This window comes from Rhamphochromis sp. 'chilingali', assembly GCF_963969265.1.
Source record: "Rhamphochromis sp. 'chilingali' genome assembly, chromosome: 19".
NCBI classification, from domain to species: Eukaryota; Metazoa; Chordata; class Actinopteri; order Cichliformes; family Cichlidae; genus Rhamphochromis; species Rhamphochromis sp. 'chilingali'.
This window is the reverse complement of record NC_137946.1, coordinates 23,699,481-23,721,580: the sequence shown is the minus strand read 5'-3', so window position 1 is coordinate 23,721,580 and position 22,100 is coordinate 23,699,481. Positions and strand designations below refer to the sequence as shown.

The following is a 22,100-nucleotide window of genomic DNA, read 5'->3' as shown; positions in this document are numbered from 1 at the left end:
CTATACTATACGCTTCTTCTGGGCTATATTCTCAGCAGCATATTGTAGCGGGTCAGGGCTGTTCGGGGTTCTGTTTGTACAGTTATGTTTTGTTTATGTTGCCATAGTGACGGGTGACGCCCTCTTGCTGCGACGGTGTGTCCTTCCGGGGTCAGAGGGCGCCCTGTGTGTTGTTGTTGTTGTTGCTGTGCGGTTGCCGCGCTGAGCAGTTAGCTAGCGGCAGTGTTCTTCTGCAGATGTCAATAAACGGCTGTGCTCCCTGGCTAGCTCACGGGAAGCAAGACCAAACAACACCTCCGTCTCCTCGTTGTCTGAGCTCGCCCCATTGGTGTCAGAAGTGGGATGATGGTGGCACCCCATGTTCTGACCCGAGTGACTTTTCCCCCGCCTGTCGTGACCGGCGGTGCGCCAAAAGAAGGCACCTGGATATTTGCAAAGTGAAAGCAAAAAACAAGCGCAAATTCAAACGCGATTTCAATATGTCACATATTGACAGTGGCTCACCGATGCCAATGACATAATTACCCAGCTACATTTCCGAAAGAATGCAAAAGCATTGACATGTATTTTTCCTTCCTACAATAGCCCGACGGGCAGGGCAGAGATAGATTTTGGTAGCCCGACTGGAAAAATCGCTAGCCCGATTTTGCAAGCCCTGTGTTACAGGCATGGCCCTTTAAGGATGAAGCCTGATGGGAAATGTATTCGGGATGTGTGTAGCGGGACTGCCTGGTGTGTGTGTGTGTGTGAAGAGAGAGAGCGGAGAAGGGGAAAAAGTAACGGTTAGCTACAGAAGAGACGGAAAGAAAATAAATAAAAGGAATATAATAACTCCCTCGACAGCCAGAGTTGTGTCGGCGATGCTCGCTGTGAGTAAACTGTTTCAGCCCACTGTACGCCGTGTTCGTGCCTTAGAGAAGAAATAAAGTTCGGTGAAGCAGTTTCCTACGCCTCCTTCGATCTTTTTGCTAGCGGAGTTGACTTGTATAGTAAGCTGTTGCCGGCTACGAGTCAGTTACGGAACCTTCAAGTAACTGCCAGAGGTTTCCTTACTACGGTTCGGGGCCGCGGATCTGGCGCGGTAACACCTGTATCTGATTGAGGAGTCACTCATCTTTGGAAAAGAGAGTTTATTACAGAGAAATGTCTCTTTCCAAAATAAAAGCTATACTATACGCTTCTTCTGGGCTATATTCTCAGCAGCATATTGTAGCGGGTCAGGGATGTTCGGGGTTCTGTTTGTAAAGTTATGTTTTGTTTATGTTGCCATAGTGACGGGTGACGCCCTCTCGCTGCGACGGTGTGTCCTTCCGGGGTCAGAGGGCGCCCTGTGTGTTGTTGTTGTGGCTGTGCGGTTGCCGCGCTGAGCAGTTAGCTAGCGGCAGTGTTCTTCTGCAGATGTCAATAAACGGCTGTGCTCCCTGGCTAGCTCACGGGAAGCAAGACCAAACGACACCTCCGTCTCCTCGTTGTCTGAGCTCGCCACATTAGTGTCAGAAGTGGGATGATGGTGGCACCCCATGTTCTGACCCGAGTGACTTTTCCCCCGCCGGTCGTGACCGGCCGGTGCGCCAAAAGAAGGCACCTGGACATTTGCAGGACTTTGTGTGGGGCAATGGGGTCGTCGGGGACGACTGACCCCTTAGGCGGGGGCTATGTAGCGGGTCAGGGCTGTTCAGGGTTCTGTTTGTACAGTTATGTTTTGTTTATGTTGCCATAGTGACGGGTGACGCCTTCTCGCTGCGACGGTGTGTCCTTCCGGGGTCAGAGGGCGCTCTGTGTGTTGTTGTTGCTGTGCGGTTGCCGCGCTGAAGAGTTTCTGCAGATGTCAATAAACGGCTGTGCTCCCTGGCTAGCTCACGGTAAGCAAGACCAAACGACACCTCCCTCTCCTCCTTGTCTGAGCTCGCCACAATATTAAACATATCAGGTCCCCATAAGGAGAATCATGTGCTAACGGCTGTCTAAATGACTCGGGTAAAGTTTGTAACATGCATGCTTGTTGTTTTTGTCTGCTTCCACTTGTCTTTGCACTAGGATGATGTCGGCGTAAATGTGCAGTCATATTCATTGTGTTCCCACTAGTGCTCCGTTATCGAGCTACCCCTGCGTGGGGCTAGACGGCTAACACGTTAACGAGCTAACTGCTCGCTAACACACTAGTTCCCACCCATGTAATTGAGCATTGCGTGGCACATCCAACATACTGTTTTACTTTAGTCCATGACGTGCTTACCTTCAGGGTCATACGTCACATGAAAACCAAAATAATTCCAAACGCCACATCTGAATGAGGGTGGGGAAGGTTCAATTTGCCATGTTGCAAGGAGAGCTTAACTTCTGTCTCGCTAGCTTGCCCTGCGCTCGTCCTTCTGATGATGCTGTCTGTGTTGAGCGCTCAGTGGATCTGCGCTCGACAGTGCAGCCTAGGCTGAGTAGTCGAACGCAGATTTACTGAGCGCTCAACACAGACAGCATCGTCAGAAGGAAAGTTGATAAAATAAATTACAAATGTTGTATTGTTCGATACATATGCGTACCAAACCGAAAGCACTGTATCGAACGGTTCAATATCGATACGAGTATCGTTGCACCCCTAGCTGCTGCCCACGTTGACAAGCCAAATGTCTTCTGGAGAAGGGTTTTATAATCGGACAAGCAAAAATTGAGCTCTCTGACCACAGCGACAAGAGGCATGTTTGGAGACTTTCCAGCCTAAGCACACTACCAGCTATCAAGCGTGGTGGTGGTAGCATCATGATTTGCGGTTGATTTGCTGCTAGTCCTACTGGTCCTACATTGCACAAAGCTTGTGGAATAATGGAGGAGGTCAATCTCCAAATTCTTTATCTTCACCTCAAATCAGCAGTTACCTGAAACATGGAAAAAACTGACCCGAATGGCCTCCCCAAAGTCACAACCTCAACCCTATTAAAAATACAAGGCAACCACCCAATTTAAATTACCTCTTCCAGTTATCCTAAGAGCTATAACCAGACGTTTGCTGTAAGCTACTAAACATGTCTGATCAAGGTGCAAATTGCTAAGGGGTATTTAACCAAATATTAGCTGGGGTGTATGTGTACTTTAACCATGTGTGGATTTGAAAAAACCCTAAAATGTTTAAAACCTTTTTATTTTAAGTCAGTGTAAAATATTTCTATCATGAGAAAAGAACAGTTCAAAGAAATAATTAAAAAACCCAAAATATGGCATTTAGGCCCGTGAGTGTATGGAAACTTCGAATAACATCATCTATCCACTATCCATACATACCTGTATTGTCTGTCAATACATTACCATACGCTATTTACAAGAAAGACATGCAAATTGTTATACCACAGGGACTTTTCCAAACAACCACAGTCATAAATGAAAATGCAGATAAAAGCTGAAAGCAGTGCAGCAGAAGGGAAGGGTCAGGCTGTGTTTCAGTGTAGGAATTATGAAAGCAGTACTTAAACGCAGCATAGATCCTCCCTCTGCCTTTGGACACATGTGAAGGCAAAGTGCAACCAGAGTTTTGCTCTGCTTGCGGAATATTGAGATTACCCTAACGCGTGTGAACGCAACACCTGACTCCAGGGATTATATTGAAGTCGATTTTTGCCACCTGAAGAATACAAATGGCATTGCAAAGTATATTATAGTTAGATGATGTTTCTCAGAATTTGGAGTTGGTGTGTTATAATTATGGATTCCTACCTCACAATTATGACTTATTGACTTTTCCAGGTGGCAAAAATCAGTTTTCTTCAGCTCCTTTTGTCCTTATATTTCATAATTAAACCCGTGCCCTTAGAGAATGAGCTGCAGAGCCGAGTTAGATCCAATAAACCACTCCTTTAATGTGCACATGCCTCGACTTCTACTGATTCTTGTTACCCTGTGTTAATAAATTACCATTCACATAAGGCAGCAGTGTTGCTACTGTGGGGAAACATAGCTTCCACCAGTGTATTTGCTTTGAGTCAGGACACTCCTTCATTTATTGCATAACTGCAGTGTGTGCGTACGTGCTCTGTTCATTTAACCTCGTGCACTGAGAGGGCTGGGTGGAGTGGCAGACAGCTTCAGGGTGGGAAATTCAAAGGTGGGTACAACGTGTAAGCCAGATGGTGACTGCTGACAGCCAAACTTAACAAAAGTGCTGTTGTTGTAGAGTCTGCCCTGATTTAGATCCACTGTCTGTGTAAGACAAACAGACCCAAAAAAACCAACCCCCAAAAAAATGACGCATAATTTGTATTGCTCATATGATAAGAAAGAGAAAATGAAAGACGGCTTTCCTTAAAAGCTAAAACCAGTTTACACATAATTATGCAGTCATGGAATAGTTTATTATGTAGTGTTTGTGGGGAATGAGAGAAGAAACCACAATATAAGGATGTGATGAAACGTAAAGCTGGAGCTGCGCCAGTGACTCAAAGGCTTGTGGTTTGACAGAAAGCCACTTTGTAATGTCTTGTAAACCAACCAAAAACACGGGGTCATGTCAACTAACTGTCCGTTAAATTCGGAGACAGAAAAACTTTCCCAGAGAGGCACAGAAATTTTCATCATCAGCATCTTTATTGCACAACGTTCCCATAAAATTGGGAAAAGAATAAATTCGAGGAGACAATTTTTTAAAAGACATTCTGTACAAATACATGGAAATAAACTTGAATATGTACAGTTTACACAAACCGTTACACTTAAACACAGGCAACTAAATAATTTATCCATATACAAAGAGGGAAAAGGAGATATAAATCCATACCCTTTAAACATAATGGCTGGTTTGTACAAAAAAAAAAAAAAAAAAGTAGGCTGATATAGCGGAGTATCTTCAAATACAGTAACAAGCATATTTGTATATATCAATTATAACAGCAAAAACGAGCTCTCCAGAAGCCTGCGATACATTTATGCCACTTTTCCGTTAAGACTTGGGTTATACCCAGGGTGCGATTTGGGCTGAACAAACACACACACACAAACACTGTGGAATTCCCAGGGTTAGAGTGCTGCTTTCAGAGAATGCAGTTAGACTGCGCTTCCATTAACAAGCTCAAACAATATTTTCATCTTAGAGATTTGCAGAAGTTCAAAAATTGTCCCACTGCCTCCAAGGTGCTGGATAAAAAGTACGCTATAGTTAGAAAATATGTGAAGCTCTCTCTGATTCGGGCAGTTTGTGAACATGTTAACATTTTCCCATCAATTCAAGATTTATTTATTTTAAAAAAAAAAAAAAAAAGAAGAAGAAGAAAGAGTGTCCCAGATTCCACAAAATCTAAGCCTGCATTTTTACTCTCAACAAATCGCACCCTGCTTGTACTGCATAACAACCAAAATCTGTCAATGCCAAGAAAACAAAAGGAAAACGTGTCCTACTATAGTTTTGTATTTTGTGAGTCTAACTGTAATAGAAACAAGCTTGAGAATAGTGTCAGCTGACATATACATATCCACTATAAGGCCTACTGTGTTCCTCTATTCCTCTCATTGCAGCAAACATCAACGCCGTAAACATCGTATAAAGGTCGCAAAGCTATAAAAGTGTGAAAATATTTCAGCATTTTTTCTTTTTTGGTTGTAAAATAGATGTAGATAATGCATGGTTTAGCTTTTCCACAGTATAAAGGGACCCCATTTAATCACATTCTGACGCAAAAATAAGTTTCTTCCTTTTTTGTGTGAATCAATCATCTTAAGGAATTACACAGCCTTTCCCTTTTTTTTTTTTAAATTTTATGAGAACACAGCATAGAGTCTGCACAGTTGACATTCCTATGATTAAAATAGCTTAGAAAGTACCTCAGGGTTTTCTATGGGGCGGCTGTACATGGTTAGCCACATGCCCATATGAAGATCTGAGGTAGTGCTGTACCTGTGATAAGAATGTCATAGCCACTTAATTCGCCATTTCAAAACAAGTTTGCAAAAACAAAACAAAAAGTCAGGTGGGCACTGCAGTTTGACAAAAAGCAAAATCTTTTGATCTAACTCAGGGAAATTTGGCCTGTAAACAAAGTCCTGACGATAAACAAAAAGACTTAATTGGCATGAGATTGATAAAGTTCTCTTCCAAGTGATATTTACCTCAAAGGAAAGTTTAAAATCATCCGCCTGCTTCATTTAAACATGTTATTCATCACTTCGTATGACCAGGTTTAAGATTGTACAGGGGGGGAGAAAGCAGATGAAGAAACAAATCCATTGTTATTACACTATAGACACCCTTAGATTTTCATTTTCAGCTGAAAAATAAAATTAAAGTCTTTGGCTTTTGTGTCCTAAAATGAAAGAGTCCTATTTAAAAACATTCAAACAACGACAGGAGAAGGTCATCTCAGGGATGTTTCCATTCATCCGCAGTGCCTCGCTCCATCTCTGGGTCTGTGGTCTCCAACTCCACCCTGTGGTTCAACGTCATCATTGCTTTGAAATAGCAGCAATGAGTTTAAGCGTCAGCTCTGGCTGTGGTCCATAAAGACCTGTGCCACACAGACACGCGGGTCAGGAAACCATGTAGAGAGTCAGCAGCAGAGCGTGGACGGCCCGTTTCTGGGGCCGGGTGGCACCGCACAGCTCTGACCGACCTCCCCAGGAAGCGAACTGTTGGAGACCTCAGTGCCAGTACTGTTTCATAGTAAGATCTGGGCAACATAGGGGGAGTGAGTGCTGGCCACGGCAGCTAGCAAGGGGAGGTCGCTGGACTCGATTCTGCAAAGATACCAAATAAAATAATAAATAAAAGTTAGATTAAAGGTTTACACTGTTGTTCACCTGGGAAATTTATTCAAGACCTGTATTTTTTTTTTTTTTTTTTTTAAGATTGGAGTATCCAAGTCACTAGCTGTAATGATGAAAACAACTGGCTGAAATGGGTGCAGATGAACCTTTACACAGACAAACTAACATTTCAAAGTCGGAATAAGAAAAAAGGTAAAGGGCTTACCCTAAAACCATGCCCAGTTCTTTCACGTGGACTCTGGTCTGGCCCTTCAAATACTCAGCAAGCATCTTGCTCTTAAAGTAGATCTCCTGCAGACGGTCCTCAAGGTGCATTATACACTGAAGAGGAGAGGAACAACACATGGAGCATGACTTATAAGCAATAATATAAGTGCTATTTACTGTATACACACAAATTATTAGGGGTCAACATGATCTTGACTCTAAAGCAGAAAGATGAAGACTTAGCGTACAAAGTTGGGGGACACGTTGAGTTTGTAAAGCTGGTTAGTAGACTGCAATAAGCTGGACACCAGGTTGGACACCAGGACCTCCTTCCCCAGCTTGCTGACATCGGTGGCTCGTCTCTGACTGCTCGCCACCTGCACTGTCCACTTGTCTGTGTCTGCTATAATGCAGACGGCCTCGGCTATGGGCTCATCCAATACTGGATGCTACAGGAGGATAAGGATGGCCATTTAAACCAATGAAATACACATAGAAAGCACAAAAAGCACGAATATCCATAACGTGACCCAGTCTTCTATTTTATTACTTCTCAAACATGCATAAGTCAACTCCATTTTTTTCTTAATTTCTTAGTGACTTCCTGCTGGATTTAATTGTGTGCTTAGAATCATTTTCCAGCTGAAAAGTAGAGTTCAAGTTTAACTACTGGCATGATCTCAGGCTGCCCACTCCCTGATGCTGCAAAGCCTCCTTTTTGGGTATGACACCACCATTGAGCTTTTTGTTTATGCAGGGAAAACGTGTGGCTCCTTAAAGAGTAAGTCCTTCCAGTCTTTACCTGAACTGCATGGGTTAATTCAGTCATGAGGTTCTGCCGTAGCTTCTCGTCACTGGGCATCCCATGCAGTACAAAGTCTGGCACATAGGTGGGGCAGTAGCCTCCAAAGAGAGACCGGCCAAAATTAGCAATGCTTGGCTTAGAGTAGTTCTCCACCAGCTTTGACCTGTCGATGAAACATGACATGAGAAATTTGTTTATTTTATCTCACATTTTGTGGATAGTTTTAGTTTTTATTCCTCAACAACTAATCAGCTATTGCTGAAAACAAAAACACGTTTTTGAGCAAGTTCTACTCACCCGGGAAAAGGCACCAGAACTTCCTCCTGCCAGTCCTCAGTCTCTTCACTCTCACTGTCTCCCAGCGCACTGTCTGAGCTCTCATTGCGTGGTATTTCCCAGTCGTTGATGGGCGCTGATTTGTGCTTTTGGTCCTCTTTGCTGTTACTCCTTGCATCCTGGGGAACGGGGACTGATAACACAAGATCTTTGTCCTGCTCAGCAGGACAGCCCCTGCAGACGCAGATGTCAGAAGAGTCTGTAGATTCACACCTGCACCTCCTCTCCATATCCAACAACCTCTCTCCCTTCCTGCATGACTGCATCTCTCCACTACCTGGACCTAAACAAAGGCCCAAACCCTGCACCCTGGCCTTGCTGTGAAAGCCAAGATCCCCTAGTTCATGATACCGAGAAGCCGCTGAAAAGTCCACCGAGTCCTTGTTCCTACTGGCTTCATGTTGTTTGGCAACATTATCTATAGTCCTAGTTTCCCCAGGGTTGAAATAATCATCAAAATCATCCCTACAGTTCAGGTCCCACTGGGAGATCTTGCTCGGTACCCGCTGCAGGGTGGAAACTGCCTTGGTCTGTTTGGTTTGGTCCTCTGACATTCTGGTGCAGCTGGTCTTTAGCTCGGCTCCCATCTGCAGCTGCTGCGGTTGCTGCTGATAATGCTGTCCTCGTTGATGCTGTGATGGCTGCTGCAGCTGCAGCATGTGTTTCTTGTAGTCCTCCTCCACCTTCCTTCCGCGGCTCTCTGTGTCTGATTCAGGAGACAAGGAGTCTCCAATGAGAAAAGTCACTTTTGTTGTTGGCTCTTCGTCTTCTGGCAGAGTCAAAGCCATGGGCCCTATCACAGAGTTTCCCGGTATCACTGATACTCCAGCAATCAGGTTCTTATCTGGAGGCTTCTTCTCCAAATGCATCCCCAACGGCCGAGCAGGGAGCACTTTAGTGGTCTGGTTTCCAGATGCTGCATTAATTAAAGCATCTAACCCACAGTTTTTTACTTCTGTGGGAACAGGTAAGGATGGATCTGATCCAAGGGTTGTGGGGATGGATGGATCAATAGGTTTCAGGTCACCCTTGGTCTCTGTATCCAGCACACAGACCTGCTCCCTGGTGGAAGCCAAGCCAACGTGCAGCACCGTCTCCACTCGAGCCTCTGTGAACAGTCGGCTGCTAGACTCCTTGCACACATCCTTATCTTCTGCCACCTCTGCAATCCTGTTAATGGGAATTGTGCCCTGGCCGTGTCCTGCCTGAAGCACACTGCTCCTCGATCCCTGGCTCTCGCTGCTGTCTTCCTCATCCTCATCCTCCTCCTCTTCCTCGTTGGGTGGCTCTCCAGCACTGTGCTCCACTTCATTGTCTGTGAATGTGCTGCTCTGCAGGCTGTTGTCTGAAGGGTAGATGCTGTCTTCTGTTTCAGTCTGCTGACTGTGGGCCCCTTGGGATAGGTAGTCTCCGCTGGGTTTGTGGACGGTAACCAAGACATAATCAGACTCCTCCACCTCGCCCTTTCTAAGGGAGGTAGTTATAAGGGAGCCGGGCATGACAATGGCCTCGTCCTCAGCACTGTCCAGCATGTGCGTCTCCAGCAGCTCAGAACAGCGAATGAAGTAGGTAAGGACATAAAGGAGTCTCTGGACAAGCTCCTGTCTGCGGCCAACTACTACAGTCTTTGACAGCCGAACTGGGGAGCCAATAGCCCCATACAGGTCCCCTACAAAAAGATAAAAGAACAGTCATTTTTACAAATATGTTAATTAATTCCATATTTTCTTGGCTTTATAATTTTACGTTGTTTCCCTAATCTCAGACAGGAAATGTATATTTTGAATACAAGTTTTATTGGAGAGTAAAAAATATCATATTTTCTTCTTTATTGTTTACTTAAACACCCATACACACCAACAATACTGTACTTGGTTATCTCTTTCACGCTTCTCTTTACATATGACTGTTTGCAGCTCTCAGCTGTTAACACTAGGTGTCAGTGTTAACTCACTTTCTAATTACATTCCATGTCACATGAGTAAAAATGAGGACTCATTAAGACTTCCCTTTAAAATTTATTATAGGATTTTACATAATAGCCAACTACTAATAAATCTCAGTACTTCAATTAGTTCAACTTCTGTAAAACAACGCAGTGCTTTTCACATGAATCAGGGAGAGTTTAACAGTATACCCAGTTTTCACTTCAAGTTATTACAATTTTAAACAGTATTTATATTACACATGCAATGTGGACTGGAATGACCGCTGCTTCTGAGATGACTTAAAAGACAATGTCTGCATTACACCTCTTAGGATGATGCACAGACATCTAGCTTACTCAGATTTAAAGCTGCAGGTAGCGAACATAGTCTAGTCATAACTTGTCTTCAAGTTGTAATGATTAACAATGGCAACAATGTTCCAGTGAAAATAAAGAGCAAACACAGGTGTTACGTTTTACTTTCACTCCACCCAGGTGCTTTAACAACAAGCAAAGGCACATCTCGGTCTCTCTGCCTGTGTGTTTGTCTTTGACCGTCTCACCTAGCTGTGCCCAGAGAGGATTGTAGGGATGCGTCTTTGCCAGCATGTCGACGCTCTGGGAGGAGTGCTTTTCAAGGAAGATCTTGATTGGAGGCTGCCCATTTGGCATGACGGTGGGCACCCAAGCCAGATGATTGGTCAGAATCGCTGTCAATAATGCGGGAAGGAATCTAAAGGGGGGGGGGGGAAATAAATCAAGAGGGAATCAGTGCATGATCACGATCCATCCATTTTCTTCCACTTATCCAATTCAGGGTTGTGGGGGCAGTTTCCATAGGGCGGGAGGCAGGGTAACACAAAGAGACAAAATCATTCACACTCAAATGCACATCTACAGGCAATTTAGATGTCCTACTTAACCTAATCCTACTGCGTGTTTTTGGACTGTGGGAAGAAGCCAGACTACCCAGAGAGAACCCACGCAGACACTAGGAGAACATTTAAACTCAACACATTTAACCTTCTTGTTGTGAGGCAATAGCGCTAACCACCATGCTGCCATGCTATGGGCACAGCTTACGACCATATCGCCCTGATCACCCTCGATGATTACCATCTGTCCAGAAATTGCCTTTCTCTCTCTCTCAGTCTCTCTCCTGACCTACTTCAGTAAGGTCAAATGTGCTGTCATTACTTGGAAAACCTCGTTCATTTCTTTCTTGTTGAACTGGACACCACAAACACAAATCCTTAGTTTGAAACATACGCAGCTGTACACATTAAGCGAAACACCCATACACACACACACACACACACTCCATGAGCATGATTCACTTCTCAGTTCTGACCACAAGTGTCTACTTCCCTTCCTGTCTCATGACTCAACTCTGTCATGTTAGCAGAGTTCAATCGCGTGCCGGGACTGCTGGAATTATCAGAACCATCAGTCATGGGAACACTGATGAGATGGCCTCATAAAAGATGTGATGTGATACAGTAAAAGCACTGGTTCCCAGGGAAACATGACGCTTCACTCTAGAGTCAACAGCACTTAGAGGTAGTTGCAGTAGTGGTGGAAACACTGACTTCAGCTAAGTGGTGATGCTGATACAGAAACTGGTTACTTAGGGGGGAAAAAAACTGTCTATTTAAGTTCAGTGAGCATGCTGGAAATTAGAGAACACGAGAAAAGTCCCAAATGTCTTAAAATCCATGGCTCATGTAGTACAGTAATGATAATCTGCCTTTATCTATGTTCTCTCATTGGTCTAATTTGTATAAATGACTGAATGTAAAAAATATACGAAAAAGTAAAATATAGTTTGGTTTTCAACAAAATCAGTGAAGTTGTAGATTTTGATATGGAGCTTATAGAAGATAAAATGACAAATTAATTTTAAAAAAAATACAGAAAAAGTTACAATTAAAAAAAACAAAAACTCTCAAGCACAGTTTTAATATTTTCAACTGTGTGAACACTTCCACTGTGGTGTTACTCTAATTAAGATCTGATAAAACATTTTAAGGCATTTTTACCACCTTACTAAACATTATGCAACACCTCAGTTCAGTGCAGTGAATGATGCTTTAATTAACTCTGCTGAATATGGGTGCTATGTTCAATAAAAGCGCTGCAACCAATTCATACGTGCACAATTAGCAGTGGTTTGACATGGCTTTGTAATAGCAACAATAAGCAATTAGAGACTGGCAGGGATCTTCTCATTCACAGCACTTTTTAAAATGGACAAATAGATGCAAAGAGGGTGTCAGTGTCTGTGTGTGCAATTAAACATAACAAAGGAGTATGAGGGAGAGAGAATGAATAGTTAAGTGTGTGTGGAAATCTGCATGTTCCCCATTTCTGTTGCTAAGAAAAGAAAGATGCGACATGTATATATATTTTGTGCACCTCGCATCTTTGTCTTAGTCTAGGACACAACATCATGGACTCACTAAATCTGTGTGCCATCTATAGAAATTCCTTGACTAATAGTGAAGTAGGTGGAAGAATAGGGAGACACTCAACTGGTTCTTGGAGGCCTGCTCCATCAGCAGAGAAAGCTCCCTCATGAATTGACCGCAGAGCTGGTTCTTCTCTGATGCTCCAGACATCATAGTCAACCAGACGGGTTCGGCCACTCGGGGCATGGTGTAGAGGTCACAGATGGTCATCCTGGAGATGAGGTACAGCGAGGGAGGGAGCGATGAAAGAGGGGGAGGCCATGGACAGTCCAAATGAAAGGGAACAAGGAGAAAGAGAGAAAACAGACAGAGAGAAAACAGGGACGTTATTGTCTCTTGGGGTAAACAAAAGAGATCTCAGTTCACAGAGCTTCGCTGTCTACACTGAGGCCATAGGAGACCCTTGCTGTATCTGTGTTTGTAACAGTCTGACGACCTTGCGTGCACCCTCTCTCTCCTCCTCACACACACCCAACTTTGTCTCTTGGTCTGTACAGTGTGTGGGTGTATATGCATCTGTATGTGGCTCGGCTGGGGCATTTGTCCATTGAGAAGGACAGGAGTTTCCATGGAGCGTGGGGTGAATTGGTGAGCATGTCTCGGCCAGAGGCCAAGCTTTGACACAGAGGCAGAAGGGAATCTCTGCAGACGTAGGAATGTGGAAAATCAGGAATTTTTAGTCATGGTTAAAATATGGACTGCAGATCATTGCTTTAGGGTTTGAAATAGCAAATCCATTTCCCCCCATATTAAAAGAGCAGTTTTCAGTGGATAAGAAAACAAAAAGTGCTGTCAGTTTCTATCAGGTGATGAGGTGCTCTGTAGAAAGTTTTCTGCTTACTTTAGTTCTGCTGCAAACAAATTACCTGAATCTATAATACAATTGCAATCTTCAGCTAAAACAGCAGCATAGTCAAGGAAACTGAAATGGATTTAACCATCTGCCATCAGCTCGGCTGATCTGTCACAAGGGTTGTAGGTTCTACTGATAAGCAATAAAACCCCGCCCTGATTTCTTGATTTAGTCTTACTGGAAGCTTCGGGACAGCTGTAAACACGGTTAATTCTGCAGTAAACTCACAACCTCTCTGACCTATCATGAACCCGGTGACAGGAGTGACGCAGGCTGTGAGAAAACACAGGTGTCACACAGTGGAAGTGACATTCACTTCAGGTCAAGTATTCTGGTGATCAAGCTATTTTAGGATTGCGTAATTTTCCAAAGAAAACAACTTAGCGCCTCACTGTTTCTAGGTGAATTTAACAGCACTGCCACGCAGATCTATTTTTAAGTAAGATTTTTAATAAATCCATCCCTAAACCCAAGCTCAGAGTGACAAACAGCCACTTTCCTACATGTGGATTTTGACTAATCCTCAACTAAAAGAAAAACTCAGTGAAGACCTCCCAGCTTAATCCATGTCTACAAAACTAAGTTTCAAGAGTTCCTAATGTTAAAATAGAAAGATGCCAAATATTTAGTTGTTATAAACAAAACAAAAAGAGCTAAGTGTTGCTTTAGATGACCCTTTAGTGTTATAGATTTCATTTTAACTGCTGGCAGTCTTGTTTTGTCACTAACTGAACCAACATAACGAGTCTTTATCAGTGTACTAGCGCAGAAACAAATCGTGCTAAACTAGAACATCACAGCGTTAGGTAACAGTCTGACAGATAAAATGTGTGATAATAGCAAGAAGATCAACGATCAATCGGTGAAGCAGAATGAACTTGGAATAAATCAGACACACATCTCCAGATCTCATTATGTCTTCTTGTTTGCAGGGCAGCAAAGATCATCCATCATTTGACTGTGGCATCAAATGAACTAATAATACTTTATTCACTCCTGTATTATAAACGGGTTGACTTTTTCCTGCGGCCTCTCCTAAGCCCCACTTGTTCCCGGTGTCTGGTGTACATTACTGAAAGCCTGCCACTGGAAAGAGGTCTGAGGCCAAGCCGGCACTAGATGAGTGGGGAAATCTAGCTTCAGCCTCCACGCATCAGCTGTTTAGGTGAACATTAAAAGTGCACGGCTGTGATGTGGAATTAAACTGTTGTGTCGGGCTGAGGACCCAGATATAAATTACCTCACTATGGTGAGTGACAGTCCAAGCATTTGCCCTCATTAAGTTGGTTTCATAAGTTGACTTTAAGAGGCATCATAAATACTGTTAGTTAAGCTGTTTATAGAGACTAACATGTTATAAATCCAATAATAAGATTTTTGGTTGTGGGAGTAACCTTTATACAAACAGGGAAAACTCTTTGCCACCATTATTCAGATGCTTAAGGCTAAACTAGAATGGAGGCAGGGTAGACTTTAAGAGCACTGATTGCCCTTTTACTGTCATGTCAGCTCACTTTGTCAATATCATCTATGGAACCAACCTACCGACTTTAAATTTCAGTTTCTGGGGGAGTTTTACCCAAGTGCTTCAAGGGACTTCTTACTTATTTATGTATTTTTTGTTTAGAAAGTTTCAGGGACATACGGCTTTATGTTTGACACTCAATTTCAGTGTCTAAAAAAAACCTTCCCAACTTCACTGTATGTGTGCCCGAATGAGAATTAAGACTCCGGTGTGTTAGGTGTTTTGCTTTGCACAGAAATCCTGTTCGAACTTAACCCGCAAATTCTGGCATAACCCCAATATAGTCTGCTGTGACATTTATGTCCAGATGCTTCTACTAACCTTATCTTTGCCAACATGCAGGGTGTGTGCGCGTGCCCACCCTCCAGCTATGCTGAAGCCACGTCAGCGTCACAGAAAGGCATTTCGTCCAGTTACGTCTTGCAATGTTCCATTAAGTCAAAACCACTTAATGGCAAAAGTGACTACTGTTATATTTAGTCTATATCTGAAGGTGGTTTTGCAGCTATTTAGTGAGTCCAGGGGATCAGCATTCCTCCTCCTGGCACTTGCATATTATTTACTATTCTGGTGCTCATGACCAGTTGTCTGAGATAGATAGGGCTGACGCTCAGGAGACTTGGGTTGCTGAGGCCGGCTGTCAGCAGGCGTGTGACTGCAGCAATGAGTGGGACGTCAAACAGGGAACTGCGTGCCAGTGTGTATGTGGAGAGTGAAAGTGGTGGCAGAGACAAGCAGGTGGGCACACGCACGCACATTATATAAGTCGAACATTTTACGAGTCACACAATAATGGCAAGCATGTCTCACCCACACACAGACAGACATACCGAACAATCCTACAGGCCAATCATCACAAATTTATGATTTCATAACTCATGTCATCACAAATAAAGACAGAATCCTTCTTGGAACCGATGTTTCTAAAAGGTCTAAAGAAATAATTCTCAACAAAGTATGCAGTGATGCATAATTTGAGATGTAGCTTCTAAAACCGTGATCAAATAAGCCTGCCTAAAATTAGTCAAAGCACCAAAGCAAAGGCCTCCTGTGTGCGCTGCAGTAACAAAGTAACAACTTTGATTTGGTCAAGGCCAAAACAGCAAATGTGCATTTATATGCAAATAAATGCAGATTTCAGTTTACAAATGACCTTTAACCCATTTCCCGCTACATTTGTTGCTCCCAGAACTTTTTTTTTTTTCCAAGGAGATTGCATAAACAAAGACTCACAAGGTAAAACTATGACACTCGCTGTTGCAGCCAGTAAATATTAAATGTCACATGTATTTTCAACGCAAGCCACCCTAGCTGGTAAACCCCAGGTCTCACACTCACATTCTCTGCCTGCTTGATGTTGAAAGAGGACCCTAGTAACCCACTAGCTTAACAAACCAAGCTTGGAATGAAAGACGCATATAAAATACTTCTCAGGTAATTAAAGCTGACCAAATGTCGGCACCAGCATAAAAATGGATACCAGTACTTGGTGACCCACTTTGCAAAAGCATCGTGACTTTGCCAACAGCAGCTTTGGATAAAAAAAAAAAAATTAAAAAAAAAAGTCTGATAAACTATTTTGATATAAATCTGTGTCATCTGATTCCTTGTAAATGTTGAGTCTCTGCAGAATATATAACAATGACTGCCTCTTTTATAGAGTACCTTCCTTCATCAACGCAGCAGTTCCTTGTCTCCTAAACAGAGGAATATATTACCCCTCTTTTTCCATTCCTTCACAGCTACTTTCCTGCAGCCTATCATGCCTACATGGCCTCAATAACAGAAAACAAAATAAGTGGTGCTCAATGCCAGTAAGTTTGACCAAGTCCAGATCTCCTCTGTCAGTATTCATGTAGGGCTGAACCTCGAAGTGGAGCTGGGTCAGTGGCTCTGCAGTTTGCAGCCTCCAAAATAAAATGATTTAAATATGTTTAAATAAGATGGGCCAAGTCCCATGATGTGTAGATGGATGCAAGATTCAGAGCATCCTTTTGCATCCAGTTTTATTTTGTAGAAGTTAGAGCTGGGCGATATCGTGATATGAAAAAATCTCATATGTTTTTTTTCATTTCAGGCGATAACGATATCTATCACGATATAAGCCAAATAACTATATTTGTAAGATTTAAATGTGCCGTTGCTCACAAGTAAAATGTGAAATAATCAGCAGCTTGTTTTTAAATATTTATTTCCCATAATAAGTTCAACAGGGTAGATGTACTTAAGGAACATGAGACTTTTTCAGATAAATAAAGGCAAATATTGCAAACTACACAAAAGGCAGCCGCTAAAGCGTTTAAGTTTCAAAATAGAACAAATGAAACAGACTAAATTGTCAATTCCACTTAGAAACAAAATATTAATTCTAAAAATAAATCTTAGTTTGTTTTACAGAAGAACAGACAAAACTGACTAACTTTTGTCAATATCAAATAAACTGAGAACTAAAAGGAAATTCTCAATCTCTCCTTGTTGTATAGCTTAGCTTTTCAAACAGTTTTAACAGTTACTTTAGTCTGACAAAAGCCGAATGACGAATTAGCGCTTCCAGTCAGAGACTGAGGCTACGTCCACACGTACACGGGTATTTTTGAAAACGGAGATTTTCCGTTTTCGTTTTAAAAAATAATCCCGTCCACACATAAAGGCAGAAATGAAGGAAAACGCTGCTATGAACATGCCAAAGCAGCAGGTGGCGCTAGATTCCTAACCGTGCAGAAATGTTGGCCAATCAGAAGTCTAGAAGCCTCGGTGGGAAAAAGTTAACAAAGCTGGGGCATAGAAGCAGAACCGAGTCGTATGTGTGGAGGGACAGTAACTGTGTGTATATGTAAGCATTTAAACACTGCAGAGAGTAGAATTAACAGTAACAGTATTGTAGAAATTCATTTCACCGAAACAATAACGTGGCGCACAGTGTGACGCATGCACCAGTTTATTGTATTTCCAGACTTGCTTTCGGCACAATTTACAGTGCACGCTACTCTGTTTTTTGTCAGACTTGAAATAGCCGAAATACCTTCAAACTACGGAACTTCTATGGCTCTTCCGTTCGACAATCTCTCCGGCATTGGAACCATCATCAGTTTTCTCTTCGGTCACGCTCGGTTGATTTTTCTAGTCGGCACACTCATTTCCTCCATTATGCGCTGGCTCCATTACCCGCTGGCTGCTTCCCAAACAAACACACGTGCGGCTTGGCACTTGTGCTGTACGTAGCAAGTCACGCGACGTGACGCTGCGGCTGTGATTGGTTCAGCTCTGCGCTACTGAATTTGGATCGGCTGACCTTTTTTTTTTTTTTTTTTTTTTTTTTTTAGAGGACAAGAGCGGCGAGGTCTATCGCGATAGCTTAATTTCTCTATCGAGTAAAAGTTATATCGCGATATATATCGTTATCGTTCTATCGCCCAGCTCTAGTAGAAGTTGAAAAAAAAGCATCAGTTTCCCAAATACATTGTATATTAATGTATATTAAATGACTGAAACTGATTAAACAGCTGACTTTGGTTAACAGAAAGAGCCTACAGTGTCAATGCAACCATTTTGTTTTAAGAAAGCTATGAGCACTTGTATACATTGTTTTTGTCACTCAAAGTTATTACTAGGGTTTATGCTTAAGTTCTGCCCTGTTATGTAACATCCCTTATTGCATGGATAAACACTTCCTAAAAAAAACCCAGCTTTGTTTTAAGAAGTGTTCAAAACAAAAGCTTGTAATTAAAAAAGTGAGAGAAACTACACTCTGTAAGATCACTTATATATTTAAGTGAGTAAATAGAATATGTTGTCCAACCTGAATTCGTTGAGTCCCTCCACCATTCGGCTGTAAGCCAGAGCCCTCTGGCTGGCATCAGCTGACCGCCGACTCATCTTCATGGCCTTGAGAGCGACACAACACGCATGCACTTTTAGATATTTGGCAACAAAGCTGTCAAACTAAAGAACTTGTAAAGGAGAAGACTGGCTAACACTGGAAATCTACCAGAGCTCTTACAGTGCCAACAACAGACACCAGTAAACAGAACCGCAGATATAAAAAGGCATGACTATTGACCGGTCAATCTGACAGCAGCTCTGCTCATTACAGCAGCAAACAGTGCTGGTTTGTATGTTTTGTTCCATTCATGTCATTGTTAATGCATTAGATTTTGCAGGAAAACTTATCTCTACATCATCATTCAGGGAGGTGGATAGGAACTTAAAACTGCAATAAAAAGTTGGCCTCAAATGAAATTCCATCCCTTTAACTTACCTGCTCAATTGCACTCTTTAGTTTGTTCATGTGGCTTTCAAAGAGTGGAAAGTGAGAGAAGAAGAAATCTTGGAAGCGGCTGTTTTCCTCAGCATTGGGGGACAGCGTGAAGATGACACCTATGGCTATCTTCTTCTTCCGAATCACACCCAGACTTGGACCGCCGCTTTCATCCGACATGTTGAAGCTCTCCTCCACCGACCTAAGGAGGATAGGATTCGCATGGAGTCAACTTTACAGCAAGGCTAGAGGAGGAAATGTGTATATAACACTTCGCCTTGTGAATCCAAATCCAGCTAAATTTGTTACATCTCACCTTGCATAAAACATTCATTCATTACTGGCAAACCCCCCCCCCCCCAAAAAAACAAAAACAAACCCCAACCCATCAACATTTCTTTATATTTACTTATATTTTGTAATATTTAATGACTTCAGAGTGAGTAAATTATGTGTTTAGGAGGTTAGAGATTATTCAGTTCAGATTAACTGAAAAGTTAATGTTAACAATCCCTACAGGTGCCCCAAGTTTTACTGATTATTTACAACCCTGTGTCTGTACAAAGGTAGTGCTGGAGCAAAGTGTTTTAACTACCGTAAATGTCGGGCTATAAGCCGCTACTTTTTGCACAAGCTTTGAACCCTGCGGCTTTTAGTCAGGTGCGGCTTTTCTATGGATTGTCCATGATTTTTGTCATATCGTAAGACGATTTGTTTTGTGTGTTCCGCTGTTGTACGGCACTACGTTGCCTGGCGGAAGGATCGGGGTTCAAGAGTGGTATGTTAGTCACATGTCCGTCCGCCAGGCAACGTAGTGCCGTACGAAGTAGCGCGAAAAACAAACTTCAAAGTAGCGCTACGCATTCAGCGGGAGGCGTGGATGATGAGCGGCGATAAACTTGCAAGTTATGCCCAAAAAGCAAGTTATGCCCAACTCCACCGGTGGATTCTGACAGCGTGGAAAAGTGTGAAAACATCCACGATCACCAACGGATTTTGAAGGGCTGGACTGCTGCATGATGGAGAGGAGGACACCGCCACGGCCCTTCTGAGGGTGTTCGACTCTGACACTGACAATGAGGATTTCTTTGGTTTTGAAAGTGACAACGAAGGAGAGAAGAAGAGTGGATGACGAAGCCATCCTGAGCCTGTTTGTATCCGACACTGGAGAAGAGGACTTTGGTGGTTTTAGTGCGCAGGAAGAAGAGAAAGATGGTGAATGACTGACTTTTCTTCTTGTTAAAGCTGTGTCACTGCACCTGAGCCTAAAAGGTAGTCCGAATCTATTTTTCTGGTGTGCTGTAGGCTACTGTTATGTACTACATGTGCAAATATGTACCCATAACTTGTTTTTCAAAATATTAATAAAAGTGATGTCTCCAAACAGCCATCTCTTTCCTGACAATTCCCTTTGTGCATATTCTCTTACATATGATAAGTCAACATTGAAACACCTGCGGCTTTTGGTCAGGTGCGGCTAATGTATGTACAAAACAGGATTTTCCCCTGATTTTAGCTTGTGCGGCTAATATTTAGGTGCGCTTTGTAGTCCGGGAAATACGGTATATACTCTTATGCATCATTAGTACAGTATAGGTAATTCTATATACTGCCACCAAAAAGGAGGAAAAAAACTTGGAAAACACAAAGAGACTTGGTGGTCCGGGTGAACCAGAGCACAACCAGAGGCTGACAGCTACTTTGATTGCAGCAGACCAATACTGCATCCCGTCTAGTCACAGTGTTGTTACTAACAGCAGCAGTGTGTGCGCGTTTTTCCCAGCTGCCTGCTGGATTCGGAGGAAGTCCTAGTAGGATAAACTTTACAAAAGCCAGACAGGGGCCCTGAATAGGGGTGAAAGACCACTGGGCGCTTGTGATTGGGAGGAGAGACTCTGAGTGTGACTTCTGGGAAAGCTGACTTGTGTATCTGGATTAGAGTGAAACCATTATCAATCAGCTGGCAAATCAACAAAACAAATAATTTACTAGTAAATAATTAATTCAGAAACCATTTCTGATCATCTTTTTTTCCTTCTAGCTTTTAAGTTTGTTTCTTTTGTTTGTATGTTTTTATAATCGCTAGAATTTTCTGTGGTAATGAATGTAATTATATCCAAGTTGGTCAGAAACATAATTTTGAGCCTTAAACTCTGTGATGGACATTTTCATTTCCTTTAAGTGTTTTATAACTTTACAAATGTTGAAGTGAAATCAAATGAAGTCTCAATTTTTTAAATATGGAGAAGTCATCAGCTGATACCCTAATGTTTTTGTGTACTTGCTTGCATGTCTGGCAAATGGTTTATGTTTGTTTTTCTACTGCAAAACTGCCCTGCTTTATTTTCTGTTGTGTCTTTCCTCATTTACACAGTTTTTATTGACTGGAATATTTATTTTAATTAATATTTGTTTTGTTTTTGTTTTGTTTTTTTAAACAGATGTATGTCTGCATGCATCTCACCATCGGGGGAAGACGCCGTTTTCTAGGCTGGTTGTTTGACTGCGGAGCCATCGGCGCTGGTAACTGGACGCACAGCTGCTGGTCAAGGACGAGCTCGGGGATGGGAAGGGAGTGATCAACAGGCTGCTCAAGGAAGCTACAATGAAAGATAAGGAAAGGAGTAGGGAACAGACAGAGGGAATGGTTGAGACAGAAGAGTAAAAAAGGCACAAATTAGTCAGACAACAAGTGTGTAGAGTACTCAGTTTCAATGAGACATCATACACAAAAACACAGCCAGACAGACTTGAAAACAGTGCTCTCAATCTAAGAGAGAAGGAGAGAAAAAAAAAGAAAAGAAAACTGGTACACCGAAAACAAACAAATGAATCCTCAAACATTCAATCTTTTTTCTTGGTTTCCACAAACGCAGACTGTAATTACTGAATACCTTTGATATGAGCGCTAATGTCAGCAAGCTTGCTCATAGTCACATGCTGCAGTTGTTTGACAAACTGGCTTTACACCAAGCTTGGC

General features: G+C 42.5%; 1 protein-coding gene and 1 long non-coding RNA gene across 3 annotated transcripts in view; one reads left to right on the top strand and one right to left on the bottom strand.

The window, feature by feature from the left end:
• Nucleotides 1-763: 763 nt before the first annotated feature.
• Nucleotides 764-21,681, top strand: LOC308386634. The gene is made up of 3 exons (XR_013969828.1): nucleotides 764-869; nucleotides 1,721-1,862; nucleotides 21,562-21,681. It is a non-coding gene; the product is annotated as an uncharacterized lncRNA (long non-coding RNA).
• The window catches only part of fnip1 (folliculin interacting protein 1), a 41,000-nt gene continuing 23,689 nt past the window's right edge, over nucleotides 4,790-22,100 (bottom strand). For both annotated transcript variants that reach the window (XM_080866314.1, XM_080866315.1), the window contains 10 exons: nucleotides 21,585-21,720; nucleotides 19,121-19,322; nucleotides 18,662-18,747; nucleotides 12,549-12,695; nucleotides 10,580-10,749; nucleotides 8,051-9,758; nucleotides 7,751-7,916; nucleotides 7,197-7,397; nucleotides 6,947-7,062; nucleotides 4,790-6,711 (listed from right to left, as the gene is read on the bottom strand). In XM_080866314.1, coding sequence (XP_080722440.1) covers nucleotides 6,633-6,711; nucleotides 6,947-7,062; nucleotides 7,197-7,397; nucleotides 7,751-7,916; nucleotides 8,051-9,758; nucleotides 10,580-10,749; nucleotides 12,549-12,695; nucleotides 18,662-18,747; nucleotides 19,121-19,322; nucleotides 21,585-21,720 — 3,011 coding nt within the window. In that variant the 3' untranslated portion in view covers nucleotides 4,790-6,632. The remainder of the gene's footprint in view (nucleotides 6,712-6,946; nucleotides 7,063-7,196; nucleotides 7,398-7,750; nucleotides 7,917-8,050; nucleotides 9,759-10,579; nucleotides 10,750-12,548; nucleotides 12,696-18,661; nucleotides 18,748-19,120; nucleotides 19,323-21,584; nucleotides 21,721-22,100) is intronic.